Source organism: Ptychodera flava, chromosome 12 (genome assembly GCF_041260155.1).
Source record: "Ptychodera flava strain L36383 chromosome 12, AS_Pfla_20210202, whole genome shotgun sequence".
Classification (NCBI taxonomy): domain Eukaryota; kingdom Metazoa; phylum Hemichordata; class Enteropneusta; family Ptychoderidae; genus Ptychodera; species Ptychodera flava.
In genome coordinates this window covers 742,236-761,450 of record NC_091939.1, presented here as the reverse complement: position 1 = coordinate 761,450, position 19,215 = coordinate 742,236, and the positions used below count along the sequence as shown (strand labels likewise).

Below are 19,215 nucleotides of genomic sequence, written 5' to 3'. Positions count from 1 at the left end.
CTTGTTACAGATATATTTGAGTACACTGGGATTATGCCTACTATATTTAGCATAGTCTCGCGTGAAGCACCGTGACTCTGACAAGAGGAATCTAAAATGGCATCCGCGATAAAATCGCTGAACCCAAAAGCCGAAGTTGCAAGGGCGGCCCAGGCCCTAGCAATAAATATAAGTGCGGCCAGAGGTTTACAAGATGTCCTCAAAACGAATCTTGGACCAAAGGGCACCATTAAAATGTAAGTATTGTACACGTTAGTGACTATGGCTTAGTTTGAAGTGCATGTAGCAACGGGCGACATGATGAAGCAGAACTCAGCAAGGAACGTAAAACACGTGGTTCACCAAGACCAACTTGAGCATGTTGAGTATTGAGATTCAGTACTATACTGCTTCTTTTACACTTCTCCCATAGCATCGTTGTCTTTCTGAATATTTAACCATGTATAAATCGACGAAATGTAGATCATTCGTAATATACGTTTTGAATATCGTATAAGGCCAGTCCTACACTAGCGCTTCAACTTTGACATTGTCATTGATGCTGATCAGCAACTCTGGCTCCATGCTCGTGAAAGTAAACATAATTTTTTCATAAAGAATAATAGGATGTACTTACTTATGGTAGCGAATGCATTACTAGTGTTCTATTATATCTAGAAGATTGGGCGTGGTATTGCAATGAAATTACGGTTTTCAATATGAAAACATGATTGAGGTGTGCATCATTTTTATGCTTCACAAAATTCTTCCCAAAATGCCGAAGACTTATTTGAAAAGATGGAATAAAAGTTACCCTTGAGACTTCTAGTAAAAGTAATGTAGGCAACCACAATTTAAAACTATAGCACCCACTGTCCTAAATGGTCGTATTTCAGGTAAAATTATATAATTAGAAATACAGACCTCAATTTATGTCATTGTAACTTCGTCCATGGAGCCCATCAAACATAATGCATTAACTTCAATTGTCTGTTGGCTGGATAACCACTGAAGTTACGACTGATGGACTAATGATTTGTACATCACAAACAAAATATGTCATTCTGATCATAAATCAGATGCGCCAATTATCTTTTTTTTGCCTGTTGTTAATAACCACACACATTTGCAGTTTTGTTCCTTGCTAACTACATGTCGAACACTGCTAGGCATGTTTTATGCAGAAGTCAATGTCACCCCCCACCTTGGGGCATAGTGGGGAATTTGAAAATTAGTCTTATGAAATTTGTCGATGTCCCACCCCCTGGGGCATGACAATCTGGAAAATCCCCACCTAAAACAAGTAAATCCCCTACATTTCCTGCACCCCAATTGTTGGGACATTCATAAATTCTGCACTTGTCCGTGAAAGTGAGTAGGGGGATCAAAATGAGGCAATTGCCCCACTCTCTCGGGGCATAGTTTCATGGCAAACACAGTCTGATCCCCCTCATTTGTCCCATATCGCCTGCCTAAGGTGGGGTGTGTCTGGGATAACATTGACTGCTGCATTACTGGAAATAGATTATCACTTCATCAAAGAAGTTGTTGGTTGCCTTGTTTTTTCCCATTTTACATCAAAGAACATGTGAAATTTGTATTTCAAATTTATATCCTAATTGTTTTCAATAAATATCTTCAAAAGAGTCTAGCTTTCAATGAATTCCATACATACACTCAGCTTTTAAACCTATTTATGATTGCTGTGGACATGACCGTCCTAAACCAAGATCAGTGTGTATAGTGCAAATGTCACAGGGTATCCATTGTTTGTTAAATTAGTGATCATTATGTCAATTGTCACACAGACCATCATCCAAGTAAATTCTATGCTGTTGTAACCTAACAATTCCCGCACAATGCTTTTCAATTTCAACATCAAGTGTTGCTGAATTTCCTATTCTGAAGAAAAATCAGCAATAATATTTTGTGCTTTGTTATACCCCAAGTAATGCATTCAAGGATGCCATAATTGTACTTTGTTTCCAAATTTACCATTTTAATCTTAAACATAAATTACTTTGCAGCAACATTTGACAGACTATAACAACATCAGACTCAATAAGCTCTCTGCTTAACCCTTTTCCTGCCGAGCCCCTTTGCCCGCCATCCTGCCAAGTCAGTAGAAAACCGCCCCATAATATGTGCCTGCAAAAGATTGGCTCTCCTGCGCGTTATCCTGCCAGGCTTTTTGGCAGAAACCGCCCATTTTCAGGGTAGTTTTAGCCCTACTTATACGTGTTAGACTTCAATAATTTCTACATGCCCGTAGACAGGGGAAGGTGCTCAAGGGTTACTGCAGAAAAAAATTGAGGTTACCGGCTTTGTTTGCCCCAGGGGTGTGTCATTTTATTGCCGTTTCATGCTTACTTTTTCGGAAATAAGCTCCTTCAGTATTGCGCATGTCAGCTTGGCACAAACATCACCTCGCTCATCTGTTAGTCAGAGACCCTGGAGGTTGTCCTGGGGGTGCGGCAGCACCGGCAAACCTGTCCTGTTTCCCCAGGGTAGGGTCAATTGAATACGTACCTTCAACGACTTGGCAGTGTAGCACAAAAACTACGTTTTTGCTGTTGTACTAACGACATGGCTGAGCCATTGAGGCACAGCTTCCACGTGGTTTAGCCAGATCGTTTGGGAGTTGGCTTAGGAGTGTTACCGTTCATTACCGACTTAATCAAGCAGTCCACAGTCAGGTACAGATTTGTACCGTCATGGCTTGGGCTGCAGCTGTAACCAGTGATAACCAGCCACTACACCCAAGTTGTTAGTCTCACTTATGCAATGCACGGGTACAACACCAAAATGCTTCCATTGTTCTAGCCATCAACGTCTCCCCATGCCTGGCTGCTATTGTACAGCTAGCTGGTTTGCATAACAAAAGCAGTCCCTGCTCAAAAATATCAAAAATATCAAAAATATGTTCTCATTTTCAGTCACGCACAACTGAATAAGTGACTTTCGTCTTGCACCATTGGCACCATCTGCCAAGTCATTTGCAAGCGCTAGCCTTTTAGATTAGCATTGCTGAGTTGGTCAAGTTCGGCAGCAATCTGTAAAGTGACAGGTAGCCAAGTACGTCCAACTCTGCCAGAAAATGTCACCATGCTATCCTGCCAAGTCGGCTGAAAAGCGGTAAAAAAAACAAAAACAGCCCCCCTCAGGTGTGGGGGACTGGCGGACAGGTTCCTGCACCTTTCCCTGTCATTCGACTCCCTGCGAACCCATTTCGAGGGGAAAAGGCGTTCCTTGTCAGAAAACCTGTCCTCTGATGACCCCTAAACGCACAGGGGATAGCACAACGTAGTGCCGTCGCCTTGGCAGGAAACGGGGTACCGAAAAACAGCTTGATTTCCACCGAGTTGGCAGGATAACAGCCACCAGTGCTTAGATTCTGGCTACACTGAATTTTGAGCGGATTTTCACCAACTTGGCAGGAAAAGGGTTAAAACTGCTTTGTCATATCAGTTGCTATTAATTGAACAGTATGGCGTAACTGCGAGTTCTGAAGGCTTTCCTAGCGTGATTGACAAATTATTGTACGATTGACATAAATGATTTTTGATGCCTGTTTACACAGAGCTCAAATACAACCAGTGTACTGATATAGGTAATTCTAACAACAGTATATGTACGTTCTTCTCCATGTTAGGCTTGTATCGGGTAGTGGTGACATCAAACTTACAAAGGATGGGAATGTACTGCTACATGAAATGGTAAGTCGGTTACATACACATTAATGTGTCAACAGTAATTCATCTTCATATCTGTGATTCACATTTCTTTGAATTCTCCTTTTGTGCATAACAGTCAGAAACCTTAGAAGGAGCAGAGTTTTTATCAGTGAATGACAGAAAACAACTTTTCAACATCATGTAAATAGTCAATGTCACGGAGCACCGATCAGTGCAAGGACCTTTAACCAGACAACAGACAGTGTTCTCACCAGAAAAAAAATTTTGTGGGACATTTTGTCCCGCTGACAAAAAAAAAGCGGGACAACGGATGATTTTTGTGAGACAATATATAAATATGTTAAAAAAGTCAAACTGCAAATACGAACCTTATTCTATGCATGGAAAAAATAAAGGACTCAACAACTCATTCAACTTAACAACTTTTTTGTGAACATTCGGTGAAAATATCAACTGATATTGAATATCAGTGCCTTTTAATGAAAAGTCTATGGGACTTTCGTTCTTTCCAGTGTGAAAGTCCATTCGGGGCCCTCTACAATAACAGTAGTTGCTGGAGTGTCCAGTCGTTGAGCTCCCAGTTGATTCCTGTCATGAGTTACTTTTTTTTCGCACACTAAACCCCCTTTCACAACCAGCAGAAGGAATAGGCCAAGTCAGCATTTATTTAGATCAGGAACATATCCCTATGATGTTTGTAAACAATCATCAACTTTTGACGTGAAATTTTGGTCGCCAGCCAAGGCTACAAATTTTGTCAATTGATTGAGCATGGAAAAAGACGCCATGTTCTCACGTATAAGTTCGCCTGGAATAATATACTTATCACATGCGCAAGCCAAGAATTGATAATTGTTTGCATAATAAGAGAACTTTCCTCCAACTATTCCACATTTAAACCTCGGAACTACTTTTGGAATAATATCATCAATCGGCAGTGGGCCAGTTGTCGATCCTTTCCAGTCGTAGGTACTAGGTCACGTGGGCGAGGAACGGAGCAAATGCCTGATAACATCACACAACACGTATCTCCCGCGAAGTTTATACATGATTCCAAACATAGCAAAGACCTAAAAATTATCTCAGACAAAGTTGCGTTATTTTTCGAGAACAAAAATTCACTGAATCTCAACGGCACGAACACTATAACGTCGTTCCGTCAAGACCCTGGTTGCCATGCGGAACTCACAGTATAATGCTACCAGCTTCGAGTTCGTTGTTTTCGAAAAATATTCATGTAATTCCTTAGGGATATACAAGCTTTACATTCTTGTGTTTTCGTAGTTCGGATTATCGTTGTCGTAGCCTATGAAAATATTTATCGTGCCCATGACGCCTCCAGCTTCCGCGAATTCCGTGGACATGTACCGGTATGCATGAAGGCGAACACCACGTCCAGTGCATCAGACTACCACAGTCTCGTGTGGTTCAATACACGACGGCCGCTGTGTGGTATACGTAATGATAATGCATCCACACATCGGCCATCATGTATCGAATCACAAGTGACTGTGGCTTAAGTACGCCCTCTGACGGGTATTGCCTCCAGATTGCCTCGGTTTCAACCAGGAAGTGTAATTACTCGCGTCAATCATTTACGTCCATGGTGAGAAGTATTGGCTGTATGATACGACCGGCCGCGCCGTACGGCTGGCATCACGAAAGTTTATAATTTCAAAGGCGCGCCACTATTGGCACGCACGCCCAAGAAATCCGCGACAAAACAGAAAAATACGCGAGAATGTCGCGGAATCGCGGCCTGGTGAGAACGCTGAACAGATGACTATGAATGAAACATACACCGTATGAACATTTTTCATTACATACTATAATGTTACTCCAGAGAGTCTCTGATACTGTTTTGTTTATATTTCAAATCAACGTTTGCTGTTTTCTTGAGTGGCAGTTTGTGATTATTTTTGACAGAAAGTAAGAATGTGAAAGATTGTAATGATTTGCATCAGCAGGGGTGAAGTGTATGCAAGCGTTAACTTTACATTTGTTGACTTTACACAGCAAATTCAGCATCCTACGGCTTCATTGATAGCCAAAGTAGCAACAGCCCAGGATGACATCACAGGAGATGGTACAACATCAAATGTTCTTATCATTGGAGAATTACTTAAACAAGCTGATCTCTATGTGTCTGAGGTAAACTTTGATTTCATGAAATTTGATGTACATTATTACTGTAAAAGGCTTATTTGCACAGATTGTGTCTATTCCATACTTACTGCTGTGAAATTAATTGCATCAACCACTTGTGTTGAACACAGAATTCTTTGTTTCCAAGATAATCTAATAATTTCTGGACTCTTATTTGATTTTAGTCCATTGCCAAGTCAGTTTAATATCAAGTCATTAGATGAGACGTTCCCATATCAAGTCATTAGATGAAACATTTCCATATCAAGTCATTAGATTAGACAGTCCCGTAGCCAAGTCATCAGATGAGACATTTCCATAGCAAGTCAGTAGATGAGACAGTCCCGTAGCAAGTCATTAGATGAGACATTCCCATATGATATCGAGTCATTAGATGAGACAGTCCCGTAGCAAGTCATTGGAAAGACATTTCCGTAGCAAGTCATTAGATGAGACAGTCCCGTAGCAAGTCATTAGATGAGACATTTTCGTAGCAAGTCATTAGATGAGATGTTCCCATATCAAGTCATTAGATGAGACAGTCCCGTAGCCAAGTCATTAGATGAGACAGTCCCATATCATGTGATTAGATGAGACATACCCATAGCAAGTCATTAGATGAGACATTTCCAGAGCAAGTCATTAGATGAGACATCCCCATATCATGTGATTAGATGAGACATCCCCATATCAAGTCATTAGATGAGACAGTCCCATATCAAGTCATTAGATGAGACAGTCCCGTATCAAGTCATTAGATGAGACATACCCATAGCAAGTCATTAGATGAGACATTTCCAGAGCAAGTCATTAGATGAGACATCCCCATATCATGTGATTAGATGAGACATCCCCATATCAAGTCATTAGATGAGACAGTCCCATATCAAGTCATTAGATGAGACAGTCCCATATCAAGTCATTAGATGAGACAGTCCCATATCAAGTCATTAGATGAGACAAATCCATATCAAGTCATTAGATGAGACATTCCCATAGCAAGTCATTAGATGAGACATTCCCATAGCAAGTCATTAGATGAGACAGTCCCATATCAAGTCATTAGATGAGACAGTCCCATATCAAGTCATTAGATGAGACAGTCCCATATCAAGTCATTAGATGAGACAGTCCCATATCATGTGATTAGAAGACACAGTCCAATATCATGTCATGAGATAGCACGTAGATTATTTTGTTGTGCAGAATTTTTATATAACTTAAGTGTGTTTACATTTTGTGTTGGTTTTCCAGGGTGTACATCCTAGACTTCTAACTGAAGGCTTTGAAATTGCAAAGACCAAGGCTTTACAAGTTTTAGATGAAATCAAAGTTTCGCTAGAAATAAATCGAGAAACATTGATCAATGTTGCCAGGACTTCACTACGCACCAAAGTACATGCAGAATTAGCTGATGTATTGACAGAGGTAATGTTGTATGAAAAAATGTATGTCTATATGAAAATCATTTTTGAAGCACTACCAAGCAATGGATAGTGTATAGCCTGACTTAAAGTGCAGCTTTAAAATAACAGTTAAACCATTTAGTACATGTGATATACCTTGATTTTGTTAGGGTTCACTAGTTCTTACTGGAGTATTTCAAGATGAACTCGTTCTCATAATGGTAATGATATTGATGAGTTTGAAGTTTGTAGTCAATTTGAAATATCACAGTTTTCAATGTTTAAACATTATATTGAAAAGTGAAATAAGAATATTGATTGAAGATAAGGAATAATGAGAAGGCCATGATGGAACATTGAACTTAAATGCTACTATTACTACAAGTTTGAAATTGTCTCAAAATAATTGTGACATTGTTGTCACATTGAGCAGGTAGTAGTAGATGCAGTCCTTGCCATCAGGAAAGATAAGGAACCAATTGACTTACACATGGTGGAAATCATGAAAATGTTACATAAGACGGAAACCGATACTCGTCTAGTTCGTGGCTTAGTGTTGGATCATGGAGCAAGACACCCTGACATGAAAAAACATGTTTCTGATGCATATATATTGACATGTAATGTTTCTATGGAGTATGAAAAGAGGTGAGAGAAGTATTGATAAATTGACTTATCCAATACTATTATCAGTTTTCCACAGTCAAGACTGCTCTGAGAAATTCTGTTTCCAGTATCTAATCAGTAAAACTCTACGAGTTTCTGGTTGGATCTTATATCAGTATACAGTGATATTGCAATGATCAATACACTGAAACATGTTAATGTATAGTCCAACTCTAAAAACAAACCACATCTGCTGACTATTCTGTTTCAGTTTTATTTTGACAGCAAAGAAATATGAGAGAAAATCATTTCTGCATCAAAAAACTAGCTTCTGTAGATTGTCAATTACTGACTCTAACTTAGTAATCAATTGTTTGTCAGTTGGGTGGACAACTGTGGATTTACATTGTACCACAGCATGTTACTAATGTTTTCACAAAATGCAAAGAAATGAACAAGCTGTGCCCAGCATCATGACATTATGATCAGATGTAGGTCAAAATCGAATAATTACTGGTGAAGTAATCCATATGAAGTAAAGTAAAATCTCAAGTACACCAACAATTCCTTTCTAAAAATTACTTATCCTGGGCAAGTTTTCACAAATCACATATAAAAAGGACTTTGCAAGATGACAAAGATATTAAATAGTGGTGTTTTTTCCCTGACCTCAGTGAGGTCAATGCAGGTTTCTTCTACAAGTCTGCCGCTGAACGAGAGAAACTTGTCCAAGCAGAAAGAGCATTCACTGATTCCAAAGTCAGAAAGGTCATTGAACTGAAACAAAAAGTGTGTGAAGGAAATGACAAAGGATTTGTCGTCATTAATCAAAAGGTAAACTCTCGCATCTGACATCTTCATGTTTTCTTTGCTCTAATGATGAAAATTCCAAATAAACTTATGTGTATGTTTGTGAAAGCTTTCATCATCCACCAACATAGTGATCATTGTCAGTATTCCTTGGTTTGTTGATCTCTGCATGCCTCTATGCCACATTGATGCATCACTCACACAAAGTTCTCTGTGACTCAATAATTCAAATATTACATATATTGATATAGAACACTAATGCAAAGAAATTTCCACGAAATCCTAAATGGGCTCAGACAACTTTATACATGTCACAAGAAAGCAAGTAAACTGGTGGTGTTGTAATTCAGACACCCTGAGGTAAACTTATCACTGCATTTGATAGTTGACCGTTTACAGCTACCACAAAGAAACTAAGGTGAAAGTAGTTGCAGTGTTCTACACAGCTTTAAAAAAGATGGGGGTGATCTATTAAAATAACAATGTACAATTTACATATTCTTTTGTTATAGAAATGTCTTCTATTGTATTGTTATTAACATATCAATATACTATGCAAAATACAGGGGAGTTGGTCAACCCTTCAGATCCCCTGGTGGAGAAACTTGGGTCTGATATCTACTACTAACATAAAGTTCATAAATCTGTAGGAACTGTTCAAGTTTACTTCCCACCTGTCACCAGTTTGGCAATTTTAATTCCATATTTTCACAAGTCTAAGAACACTTTGATTGGACTGAGTGATTGTCACAATTCAATGTGACAGTATTCTAGGAGGTTCACTTCTCAATATACAGAAGGCACTTCTTTATATTCTGTAATGATGTGGTTTCCATTGGTAGATATTTATCCATTTTGATGGTGTTTTCCTTGCAGGGTATTGATCCATTGTCTCTTGATATGTTAGCCAAGGAAGGCATCGTTGCATTGAGACTGATATCTATCTATCTGATATCTACTACTAACATAAAATTCTGTAATGGTGTGGTTTCCATTGGTAGATATTTATCCATTTTGATGTTTCCTTGCAGGGTATTGATCCATTGTCTCTTGATATGTTAGCCAAGGAAGGCATCGTTGCATTGAGACTGATATCTATCTATCTGATATCTACTACTAACATAAAATTCTGTAATGGTGTGGTTTCCATTGGTGGATATTTATCCATTTTGATGGTGTTTTCCTTGCAGGGTATTGATCCATTGTCTCTTGATATGTTAGCCAAGGAAGGCATCGTTGCATTGAGACTGATATCTATCTATCTGATATCTACTACTAACATAAAATTCTGTAATGGTGTGGTTTCCATTGGTAGATATTTATCCATTTTGATGGTGTTTTCCTTGCAGGGTATTGATCCATTGTCTCTTGATATGTTAGCCAAGGAAGGCATCGTTGCATTGAGACTGATATCTATCTATCTGATATCTACTACTAACATAAAATTCTGTAATGGTGTGGTTTCCATTGGTGGATATTTATCCATTTTGATGGTGTTTTCCTTGCAGGGTATTGATCCATTGTCTCTTGATATGTTAGCCAAGGAAGGCATCGTTGCATTGAGACTGATATCTATCTATCTGATATCTACTACTAACATAAAATTCTGTAACGGTGTGGTTTCCATTGGTGGATATTTATCCATTTTGATGGTGTTTTCCTTGCAGGGTATTGATCCATTGTCTCTTGATATGTTAGCCAAGGAAGGCATCGTTGCATTGAGACGTGCAAAGAGAAGAAACATGGAAAGGTAAATATACCGCTTCTGATGTTTGAAAAATGCAATATTTCAATAAAATATCATTATCATTTAAGGTGGTTGGAAAGGCTAGAGCGTCAGTTATAAATTTCAACAAAACTATTAAAATATAAAAGTAGTCAACATTCTCTGTGGAATAAAAAAAACTAGACATTTGGGCACAAAGGCATTACAGAGTTATAGCCTGTTAAAACTTCTGAAAAACTGACCAAATAAGAAGAAGTTGGGGAGTCCTTAGTGTATTAACTATGGTAGAGGTCCCCTAGCTTTTAATAAAATGTTTGAAAAGGGAAAGTCATTATTTGCTGTTTTTCAGGAAAGTTTGACAAGGCGGTGCTGGCATTCAGAGTGAGTGACTGCTATTGTAAATGCATTTTTAGATTCTTTGAGTGTCAAAGAGGTGTCAAAAGTGAGATTAACCAAAAAAAACTGCTCTATGACTTCAAAAGAGGGGTGCAAATATGGCTTGTTTTCAACATTTTTGACAGAATAACAGTTTTCCTACATAATTGTATACCAATTTAATCCAACTTTGAAATGAGATATGAACATGGAATTTTTACAGCCTATTAACAAGGTTACAGATAAGATTTGTACGGCACAATTTTCCTGTATTTGAAGTACTTTTTGAAAAATCACATTTTGAAATTTGAAAGAATTTTTAATAATTTTTTGATATATAAACCCATGTAAAATCATAAAAACAAATTTTATTTACAAATCCTGCCGTACAAATCTTACAATAATAGTGTTCAACATATTTATAACTAATTTGGTAATATTAATACTATCCAATTATTATTAAATTCAAATATGTAAAAAAAATATGAAAAATTGAATTTTAATATTTACTGGTGTCATATTTCAAAATCATGGCTGCAAATATACAATTTTTATATTCTTTGGAGAAAATATTAACTAAGGGAGTTATCCTGAAAATTTGAACAAAATATCTTGATTCTAACACTTGAAACTTGACATTAACTCTGAGAAAAGAATTGATGCAAAAATAGCCTTTCCAACCACCTCATTTAAATTCCCATGGTAACAAGTCCACAGACACAATCTGTAGATAAGATGATCGTTAGAAAAAAATCAAGACCACTCAGCAAGATAAATCTCTTGGTTTGTTTATAAAATGAATAATTTGTGTTATTTGTGCATTACTCAGACTGACTCTTGCATGTGGAGGAATGGCTATGAATTCCGTTGAAGGTATGACAGCTGATAATCTAGGCTATGCTGGATCTGTCTATGAACACGTCCTGGTAAGTACTTCACACAGCCAACATTGCCTACACTATATAGTTGAGTTGGTATTTCCATCATTCTAATTGCCAGTTGAATCAAAGTTTATTTCAACACAATGCTCACAATATTGAATATGAGTGTAGTGTACAATGGCTTCATACTTTGTCCCAAGACACTGAATTTTAGTGCAGTGTGCAATAGCCAAACTCTCAGTCCCAGAACATTGAATATGTGTGTAGTATACAATTGTCTCATTCTGTCTCCCAGGACACTGAATATGAGTGTACTGTACAATGGTCTCATACTTGGTCCCAGGAAACTGAATATTAGTGCAGCGTGCAATGACATACTCAGTTCCAGAATGCTGAAATACCGGACGTTGCACGACTCATTGTTCCTGAAGAGAAAGTTATACTTTCACTAAATAGACCGTTGATCTATTAAAACAGCTACTTCACAGATGTTATCAATGAAAAATAATTCAGTGTCTTCACAATTCAACACTGCAATGTCAGTTATGGAAAATTCAACATGTTTCATGTGTTTACTTACAGGGTGAAGATAAATACACCTTCATTGAAGATTGCAAGAATCCTCAATCAGTAACCATCTTAATCAAAGGACCTAATTCACACACTTTGACCCAAATCAATGATGCTGTACATGATGGCCTAAGAGCTGTCAAAAATGCAATTGAAGATGGTAAGAACACACCCTCCTATCTTTAGCTCCTAAGTGCTTCAGTCTACTGTAAGCTGTGCATGCAATCATGTTCAGTGTGTGTATGCATATGTATAAAGTTTGAGACAAAGTTTCACACACAGATTGAAATTGATTTGAAATGATTATTTGATAATAATGTAACTGTTAATATAACCACCGTCCCTCCACCCACCGGTCTGGAAACAGCTCCTGTTGCTTTGTTCCGATGGGCGTTACGGGTAAACATATCAATTACAAAAAATCCTTGAATCTCTGACACCTTAAAGGTGACAAGTACGTGAATTTGCATGAAAAATATGCTTATTTTAACCAAAGTGACCAGAATGCACTGTGCTATTCACTACAGCGATTTTGCTGAATAAACTTGTCGATATTGTAACACAAACGTTTCGATATTGAGGTGGGAGCCTCAAGGTTCTTTCACATTTTTACACATAAAAATTCATTTCTTTTCAAAGCTGTTGCGTACTCTTTTGGCCTCCAAAACAGATTGAGCTTGCAAGGAATCGCGGCCAGACGACTGTACGCGACTGTACCCCTAAGTCCTAAAACGGATAAACAAAGACACAAACAAAATCACTATCCCAAAAATCATCGTTTCGGAAGAAATAACATCAAAATAAGTGTCTCACCATTTGTAAAATATCGTAAATTTAATGTTCAATAACTGAAATATGCTGAGTTAGATTAGATTCAAACATGGAAGGGAGGAAAAAAACTTAGCGACCGAAGAACCAGCGTGCGCGATCAAAGTTCAAAATGGCGTCGCGGCAAACTCAACAGCATTCCGAAACATCGAAAGCATAAATTTTGAGTAATGTTCAAATGAAAATCGATTCTAGAAAATAAACTTTTAGGAAGGTATACACCTCGCAAGTCAAAATTCACGGGGAATTTTACGGGTTGATTGGCAATTTTTCGGTGTTCAAAAAACGCATGGCCGATGTACGGTGGCCGCCATCTTGATTTTTAACAACAAATGCATAGTCGAAAACTCAGGTGTTTTCTACAACAGAACAGAATAAACGACAAAAAAACGCATACTACCAATTTTAAAATCCCCATTGCTGATTGATCACGGCAAAGTCGTTTCAATTTCTTCTTATTTCTACAAGTGAAAGGGGGAAAACTTTCGTACTATAAGGTGCCTCTTCCTACCAAGCGAGGTCAAATTTGGTGGGTGAAAATTCGACGGAAAAACACGGAAAATCATAGACGAAAATCTAAAAAGAAATTACTCTCAATAAACACAGTTTCTCAGTTGTAGCAGAAATCCTGGCTATGGTAACAAAGTTACCTGAGGAGCAAAGACATGACAATAAATAAAAATACTCTGCACCGCAAGATGTTGCCAAACGCTACTGATGGCGTCCCCAAGCAAGCATTTACATCCGTAACGCGCTTCGTATCAACGGTAGAGCAATTAACACCTTTAAACAATAGCCCACATGTCGCGTTTCCAGACCGTTGGGTGGAGGGACGGTGATATAACATATGTAACATTAGCTTGAGTATAGCATGCATTCTGTTGATGCATGAGGGCGCTGTTTTGAAGACTGGCGAGCAGTGCCATCAGTAGTCTGTCGGATACATACCGTAATTAAATGAATACAAAAGTGTTATCTATGAAAGCACAGCATCAGTCCTAATGAATACCATCTAAGTATTAGACCAAAAATGAAAAGTCTTCTTTCTAATCCACATGAGACTTAATCTAGATGTCAGTTTTTCCCTTGTGTTTGTTTTGAAAGAAAAATATAAAAGAAGAGTGCTCATTGCACAGCAGTGAATGTTTAACGTATCAACTGTAGAATTACATGTGTCAACTGTAGAATTACATGTATGCCCTGTATGTACATTTGTGGATCATTGAGATGTCATCTTATTACAGTGCATTAGTACCATAAACATTCCTGTTTTGTTATTTTCATGTTTGTAGTTCAATGGTATGAACTTAAGTAAGCAAAAAATCTTGTCACCGCATAATTTTTTGTGAGAGACCTAAAATTAGAACAGATCAATTATTTTATCCTTAATTTGATGTGGTATCTTCTTTTCATTGTGAAGCCAGACAGACCTACATATCAGACACACCATTCCCAATTACAATGAATCATCAAGTTCATGCTTGCATTTTGAAATCTATACTTCTCTGATGACAGTTTCTATAGGGGAAGTAGTCTTTAAAATCAAACGGTGACCAGTACAATAATAATAATGATGTTATTGTCTGTGCAAATCATGGAAATTTGACTTTCATCTTAGGTTTCATTATAAAAATTGGAACTACACTGTATGCAATAAAGGACACAGAATAAAATGATAAAGTACACTGAGAGAGAAAGTCACAATTGAATTTACTTGTTTCTCATAAATTCATATTGATTCAAAATACTTTTTGACAAGTGGCGCATCATTGACAATATCTTTGCTTTACCTCTCCTTATACCTACAGCCGCTGTTGTAGCTGGAGCTGGTGCATTTGAAATAGCTGTTCATAGTGCATTGATGAAACACAAGGAGACAGTCAAGGGACGGGCTAGGTTAGGTGTTCAGGCATTTGCCGATGCCTTGCTTGTTATTCCAAAAGTTCTGGCACAGAATTCTGGGCTTGACCCTCAAGAATCAATTGTCAAACTTCAGGAAGAGTATAGCGAAACCAACCAACCTGTTGGTCTTGATGTCAATTCAGGTAAGATGACTTCAGTTTAAAGATGCATAGGGTATCATTATAAAATGTGCTAAAATTTTTCTGTAAACAAAGATTTTCATGAAATTTCAAGAGGGTAATATTTGTGAAGTCACTTAAACAGGAACTTCCCCTATAAAACCCCGATTATCGTAAATCTATGCAAATATGAAAAAGCCACGCTACTGATCGGATGTGCCATGTTTGGTCTCAGGATCCAATAAATGAGCTATGTTTCAGGCACTCATTGCCATTGAATCTTGCATATGAGGTCTGTGAATATATAGTGACTATAGTCGAAAATAAACTGAAAAAATGTTCTGGTTTTTTGTCTGAGAATGCATGTGTTTTAAAATTTGTTCCCTGTACAACCATTTGACCCCTCTTTGCATATGTCTCGAGAGTGCCCATCGTGATTATTCAATTTATCTATCATACAGTCAAAGAGATGCTATGAGAATTCAAAAACTCCCGCCCAGTGTATACAAATGGCTGTGTCATCAGTAATCCCCCTATTGTGCACCCACGGTCCTGTAACTTCCTGTTTAAACCCCGGCTCGAAAAGGCCCGGGATCAGGATTAACTATGGTGTTCAGAAGATTATGAGGTGTTTCTGTCTTTTGTTCTCTTTTTAAATTGCAATCGTTATACAAATATGTTGCTAGATTTTTTTATTAAAGGCGGAGCCTCCCTTTAAAAGGACGCCAAGGTATGGCGGCGTTCATTGTGTAAGTGGACACCAAACAGGCAACACGCGGGCACACGCTCCAGAAAATGCCACTTTTTAGTTTTCCCCGGCCACAAAAACACAGACAGACTGCCAAGCGGTCAGCGTGAAGTTGCTGCCGATCAAACTCTGTGATTATATTCGATGTCTAACGCAACAGGAAGACATTTTTTTAGGAAATTTTAGCGTTTGTGGCGGGGAATCAATGACTGTTGGCAATTTGAACTGACCGTCAATCAAAAGCTTGCATAAACTCTGTTTGCAGGATTAGCAAAATTTGACAAAAGGTTGAGGTCAGTTTGTGTAATTAATGTCATAGAAATCAAACATCATACTGGCCATGTGTTTGAATGGGAGGAGAACTCCACTAATGTGAGAACCTGGGATTGAAAAGTGCGGCTTTAAGTTCGCACCAGGCTTTAAGCAAATGAGCACACAACAAAGTAGTCTTGTATCTGTATTTCCTGAATACAAAAGTAAATCATGTTGTTACTCTTGTTGTCATTCTGACTTCCTACAGTCATCTGTTATGAAAAGCTTCCAACAATGATACAAAACACACATTTTTCCCAAAACTAACACTGTTCCTATTGTCTTCTGTTTGTTAGGTGAAGCTTTGATTCCAGCTGATTCTGGTATATGGGATAACTACTGTGTGAAAAAACAGTTATTACATTCCTGGTAAGTACACATGTCACTAAGATTGACAGATATTTGTGACTTGTTAATCATTCATTCATTGTTGTGACTGATATACAATGTAGGTCATCACTCAGTAGTTCATTGTCAGTTTATCTCTCACCAATAAAAGAACACAAGTATGAGATCATTATGGAATCTGTGTTGCTTTGATAAACATTCATCTGTATTGAGTGAAGTAATGGTCAAAAGATGTTTTTGTAAAATGTATGCAACCCATTTCATTGAAATTGTACAGTGTCAGACACACCTGAATGTTGGTTTGATTTTAGAGAAACGAATACAAGTAGAGTACCATGTGTATTGCAGAAATTTTCCATAGTTCACAAAGGGATCTCATAGAATATAAATCAGAGAGAATTCTGGGATATGTCACCATGGTAGATTTATGTTGATAACCTCATACAATTTTTTGTTAAGAAAAATCCTAAAATTTCTCAGTGTAGGAATTTCTGTCTTTTTAGTCCCCACGGACACCGTCCGGGGGGACTTATAGGTTTGGTCATGTCCGTGCGTGTGTGTGTCCGTGCGTGCGTGCGTGCGTGCGTGTGTGCGTCCGTGCGTGCGTCCGTCCGTTCACGCAGATATCTCAGAGATGCAAGAAGCGATTTCATTCAAACTTGGTACAAGGATTACTTCATATGTCATACAGATGCACGTCGATTTGTTTTGTGATACGATCCAATATGGCCGCCAGGCGGCCATTTTTGTTAGAGTCACTGACAGGAAATATCATTTACAGCCCAAGTTTCGGCTAGCAAGGATAATAATGTTTCAGGTTTAAGAAATTTAAGTGTCTCTCTATCGTTACAAAGTACCAAAACATATCTATGATTCAATATCTATTCAAAAATCTATCTTCTTCTAGTGTTGAGATAGAAAATATCCTTGCTTTGATTGGAGGAGAGAATTTGAAATAAACAATTGATGTATAAGGGTTAATGTGATATTTAAACTTGATTTCTTAAAGTCAAGAAATCACTGATAAAGATATTTTCTTTTTTTCAGCACTGTGATAGCAAGTAACTTACTGCTTGTGGATGAAATCATGAGAGCTGGTATGAGATCATTGAAAGGAGATTCCTAGGTAGTTACCATGGTAACCAGACAGTAGAAGACTTGCTACGTTGCAGATAATTTCCTGTTCAATCTTAAAAATTCTCAATGTTGCAAATTAAAAGAAAGATTTCATAAATTAATGTAGTGTGTAGTCAAGCTATACAAGGTAAAAAATGCAAATTGTGTAAATTTATGATGTGCTGTGTGTTATACCAGAACAACAAATGCAAGCTTCTTAGATGTACTAGCGGTCTTTTCAAAAGTATATGCAGATATAATTCTGTTTTCAAATTTGTTTGCCTTATTATGTTTTTCAACAAGATGAAAAAACTTCTATAACTTATTGGTCAGTTTAAAAGTGTAAAGACATGTTAAGGATTTCAAGAAACACTGAAACTGGAGCAGTGATGTTGACACATCATGTATGACTTTTATTACCTTCACAGAAACAACTTTAAAATCCTAGATTTGTCACTATTGAAATGGAGCTCAGCTTGATAGTGCAACCTTTCATGGAATGCTGACCCAAATTTTGAACATTTTTATGAAAAAATGTGTCCCTTGGCCCCAAAAGAACATGTATAGATTTAATCATACCCAAGTTTTGTTTTTTTTTTCATTTTCAACTTTTTGTTTATATTAAAATATGTGTTAGAAAATGCTTGGCTGTTGTGTTATGTTATGAACAATTTAAGACTGTGTTCACATTATAACATCCGGACTCAGCAGACATCTTATCACCAAACTAAACCAAAAATGAATTGATGTTATGGTTTCTGATCACAATGTGTGATCAATGAATAATTATCATGTAAAGAGTGGGCTTGTCCTCAGAGTTGACTGTCCACTTTGTCTTCAAAAGAAGCAAGTCATTCATACAATCTTAATCTCTTTCCTGTGTACATCTGACATTACCACATCAATGGCTTGTATCAACTATAAATCCAGGCTACTTATGTTCTCCACAACTGGTTTGCATTTGTTACAATACTATCTGAATTTATGCTGTAATGTAACCATGGTCATACAAATTTTAACCATGGTCATACAAATTTTAACCATGGTCATACAAATTTTAACCATGGTCACACAAATTTTAACCATGGTCATACAAATTTTCACTATGGTTATACAAATTCTGTGGTTTGAAGTGAAGGTGCAGAGAAGCAAAATGGCCCAACAAGGTAACATGAACATTGCAAATTTTTAGGTTCACAGATAATGTGTAGATGTATCGACACCCCCCCCCCCCCTTCCCTGAAGTATGCCATACTTTTGATTGTGGGTAGCATTTACAGAAATCATGAAATAAACAGGGTAGAAGCAAACTAATGTACCGGTAATTGAATAAATAGTAGCACCATCCATACCATTCATAAATACACATGTGATGCAGCCTACATCACATCTGTATTTATGAATGGTACTTGATGCAGGTATTGTTTACAGGGATCTTTGAACAGATTGATGTTATTGTACCTGTGTGACTTTCTTGTCTACAAACAATTGATTTCATGCACAAAAAACATGTTTTAACTTTCATCAATTGCCAATGTACTTTAGATACAGTGTTTACATCTGTCATATCCATGATATGGGTCCCATATGACCTTTGAGTACAGTTCCAATGACCCCTCCCTTTAAATAATAGTAATTCGCCCATAAAA

The 19,215-nt window shown here is 37.5% G+C and overlaps 1 protein-coding gene across 1 annotated transcript; it reads left to right on the top strand.

Annotated features, from left to right (window-relative positions):
* The first annotated feature begins 65 nt into the window (after positions 1-65).
* LOC139144646 (T-complex protein 1 subunit zeta-like) lies at positions 66-18,207 on the top strand. The gene is made up of 12 exons (XM_070715356.1): positions 66-236; positions 3,632-3,695; positions 5,691-5,825; positions 7,074-7,247; positions 7,659-7,873; positions 8,506-8,665; positions 10,309-10,391; positions 11,572-11,668; positions 12,206-12,353; positions 14,830-15,066; positions 16,399-16,471; positions 17,498-18,207. Exons 1-12 carry the CDS (start codon positions 97-99, stop codon positions 17,574-17,576), a joined length of 1,605 nt encoding a protein of 534 aa, XP_070571457.1. The 5' UTR covers positions 66-96; the 3' UTR covers positions 17,577-18,207.
* The last annotated feature ends 1,008 nt before the right edge of the window (positions 18,208-19,215 follow it).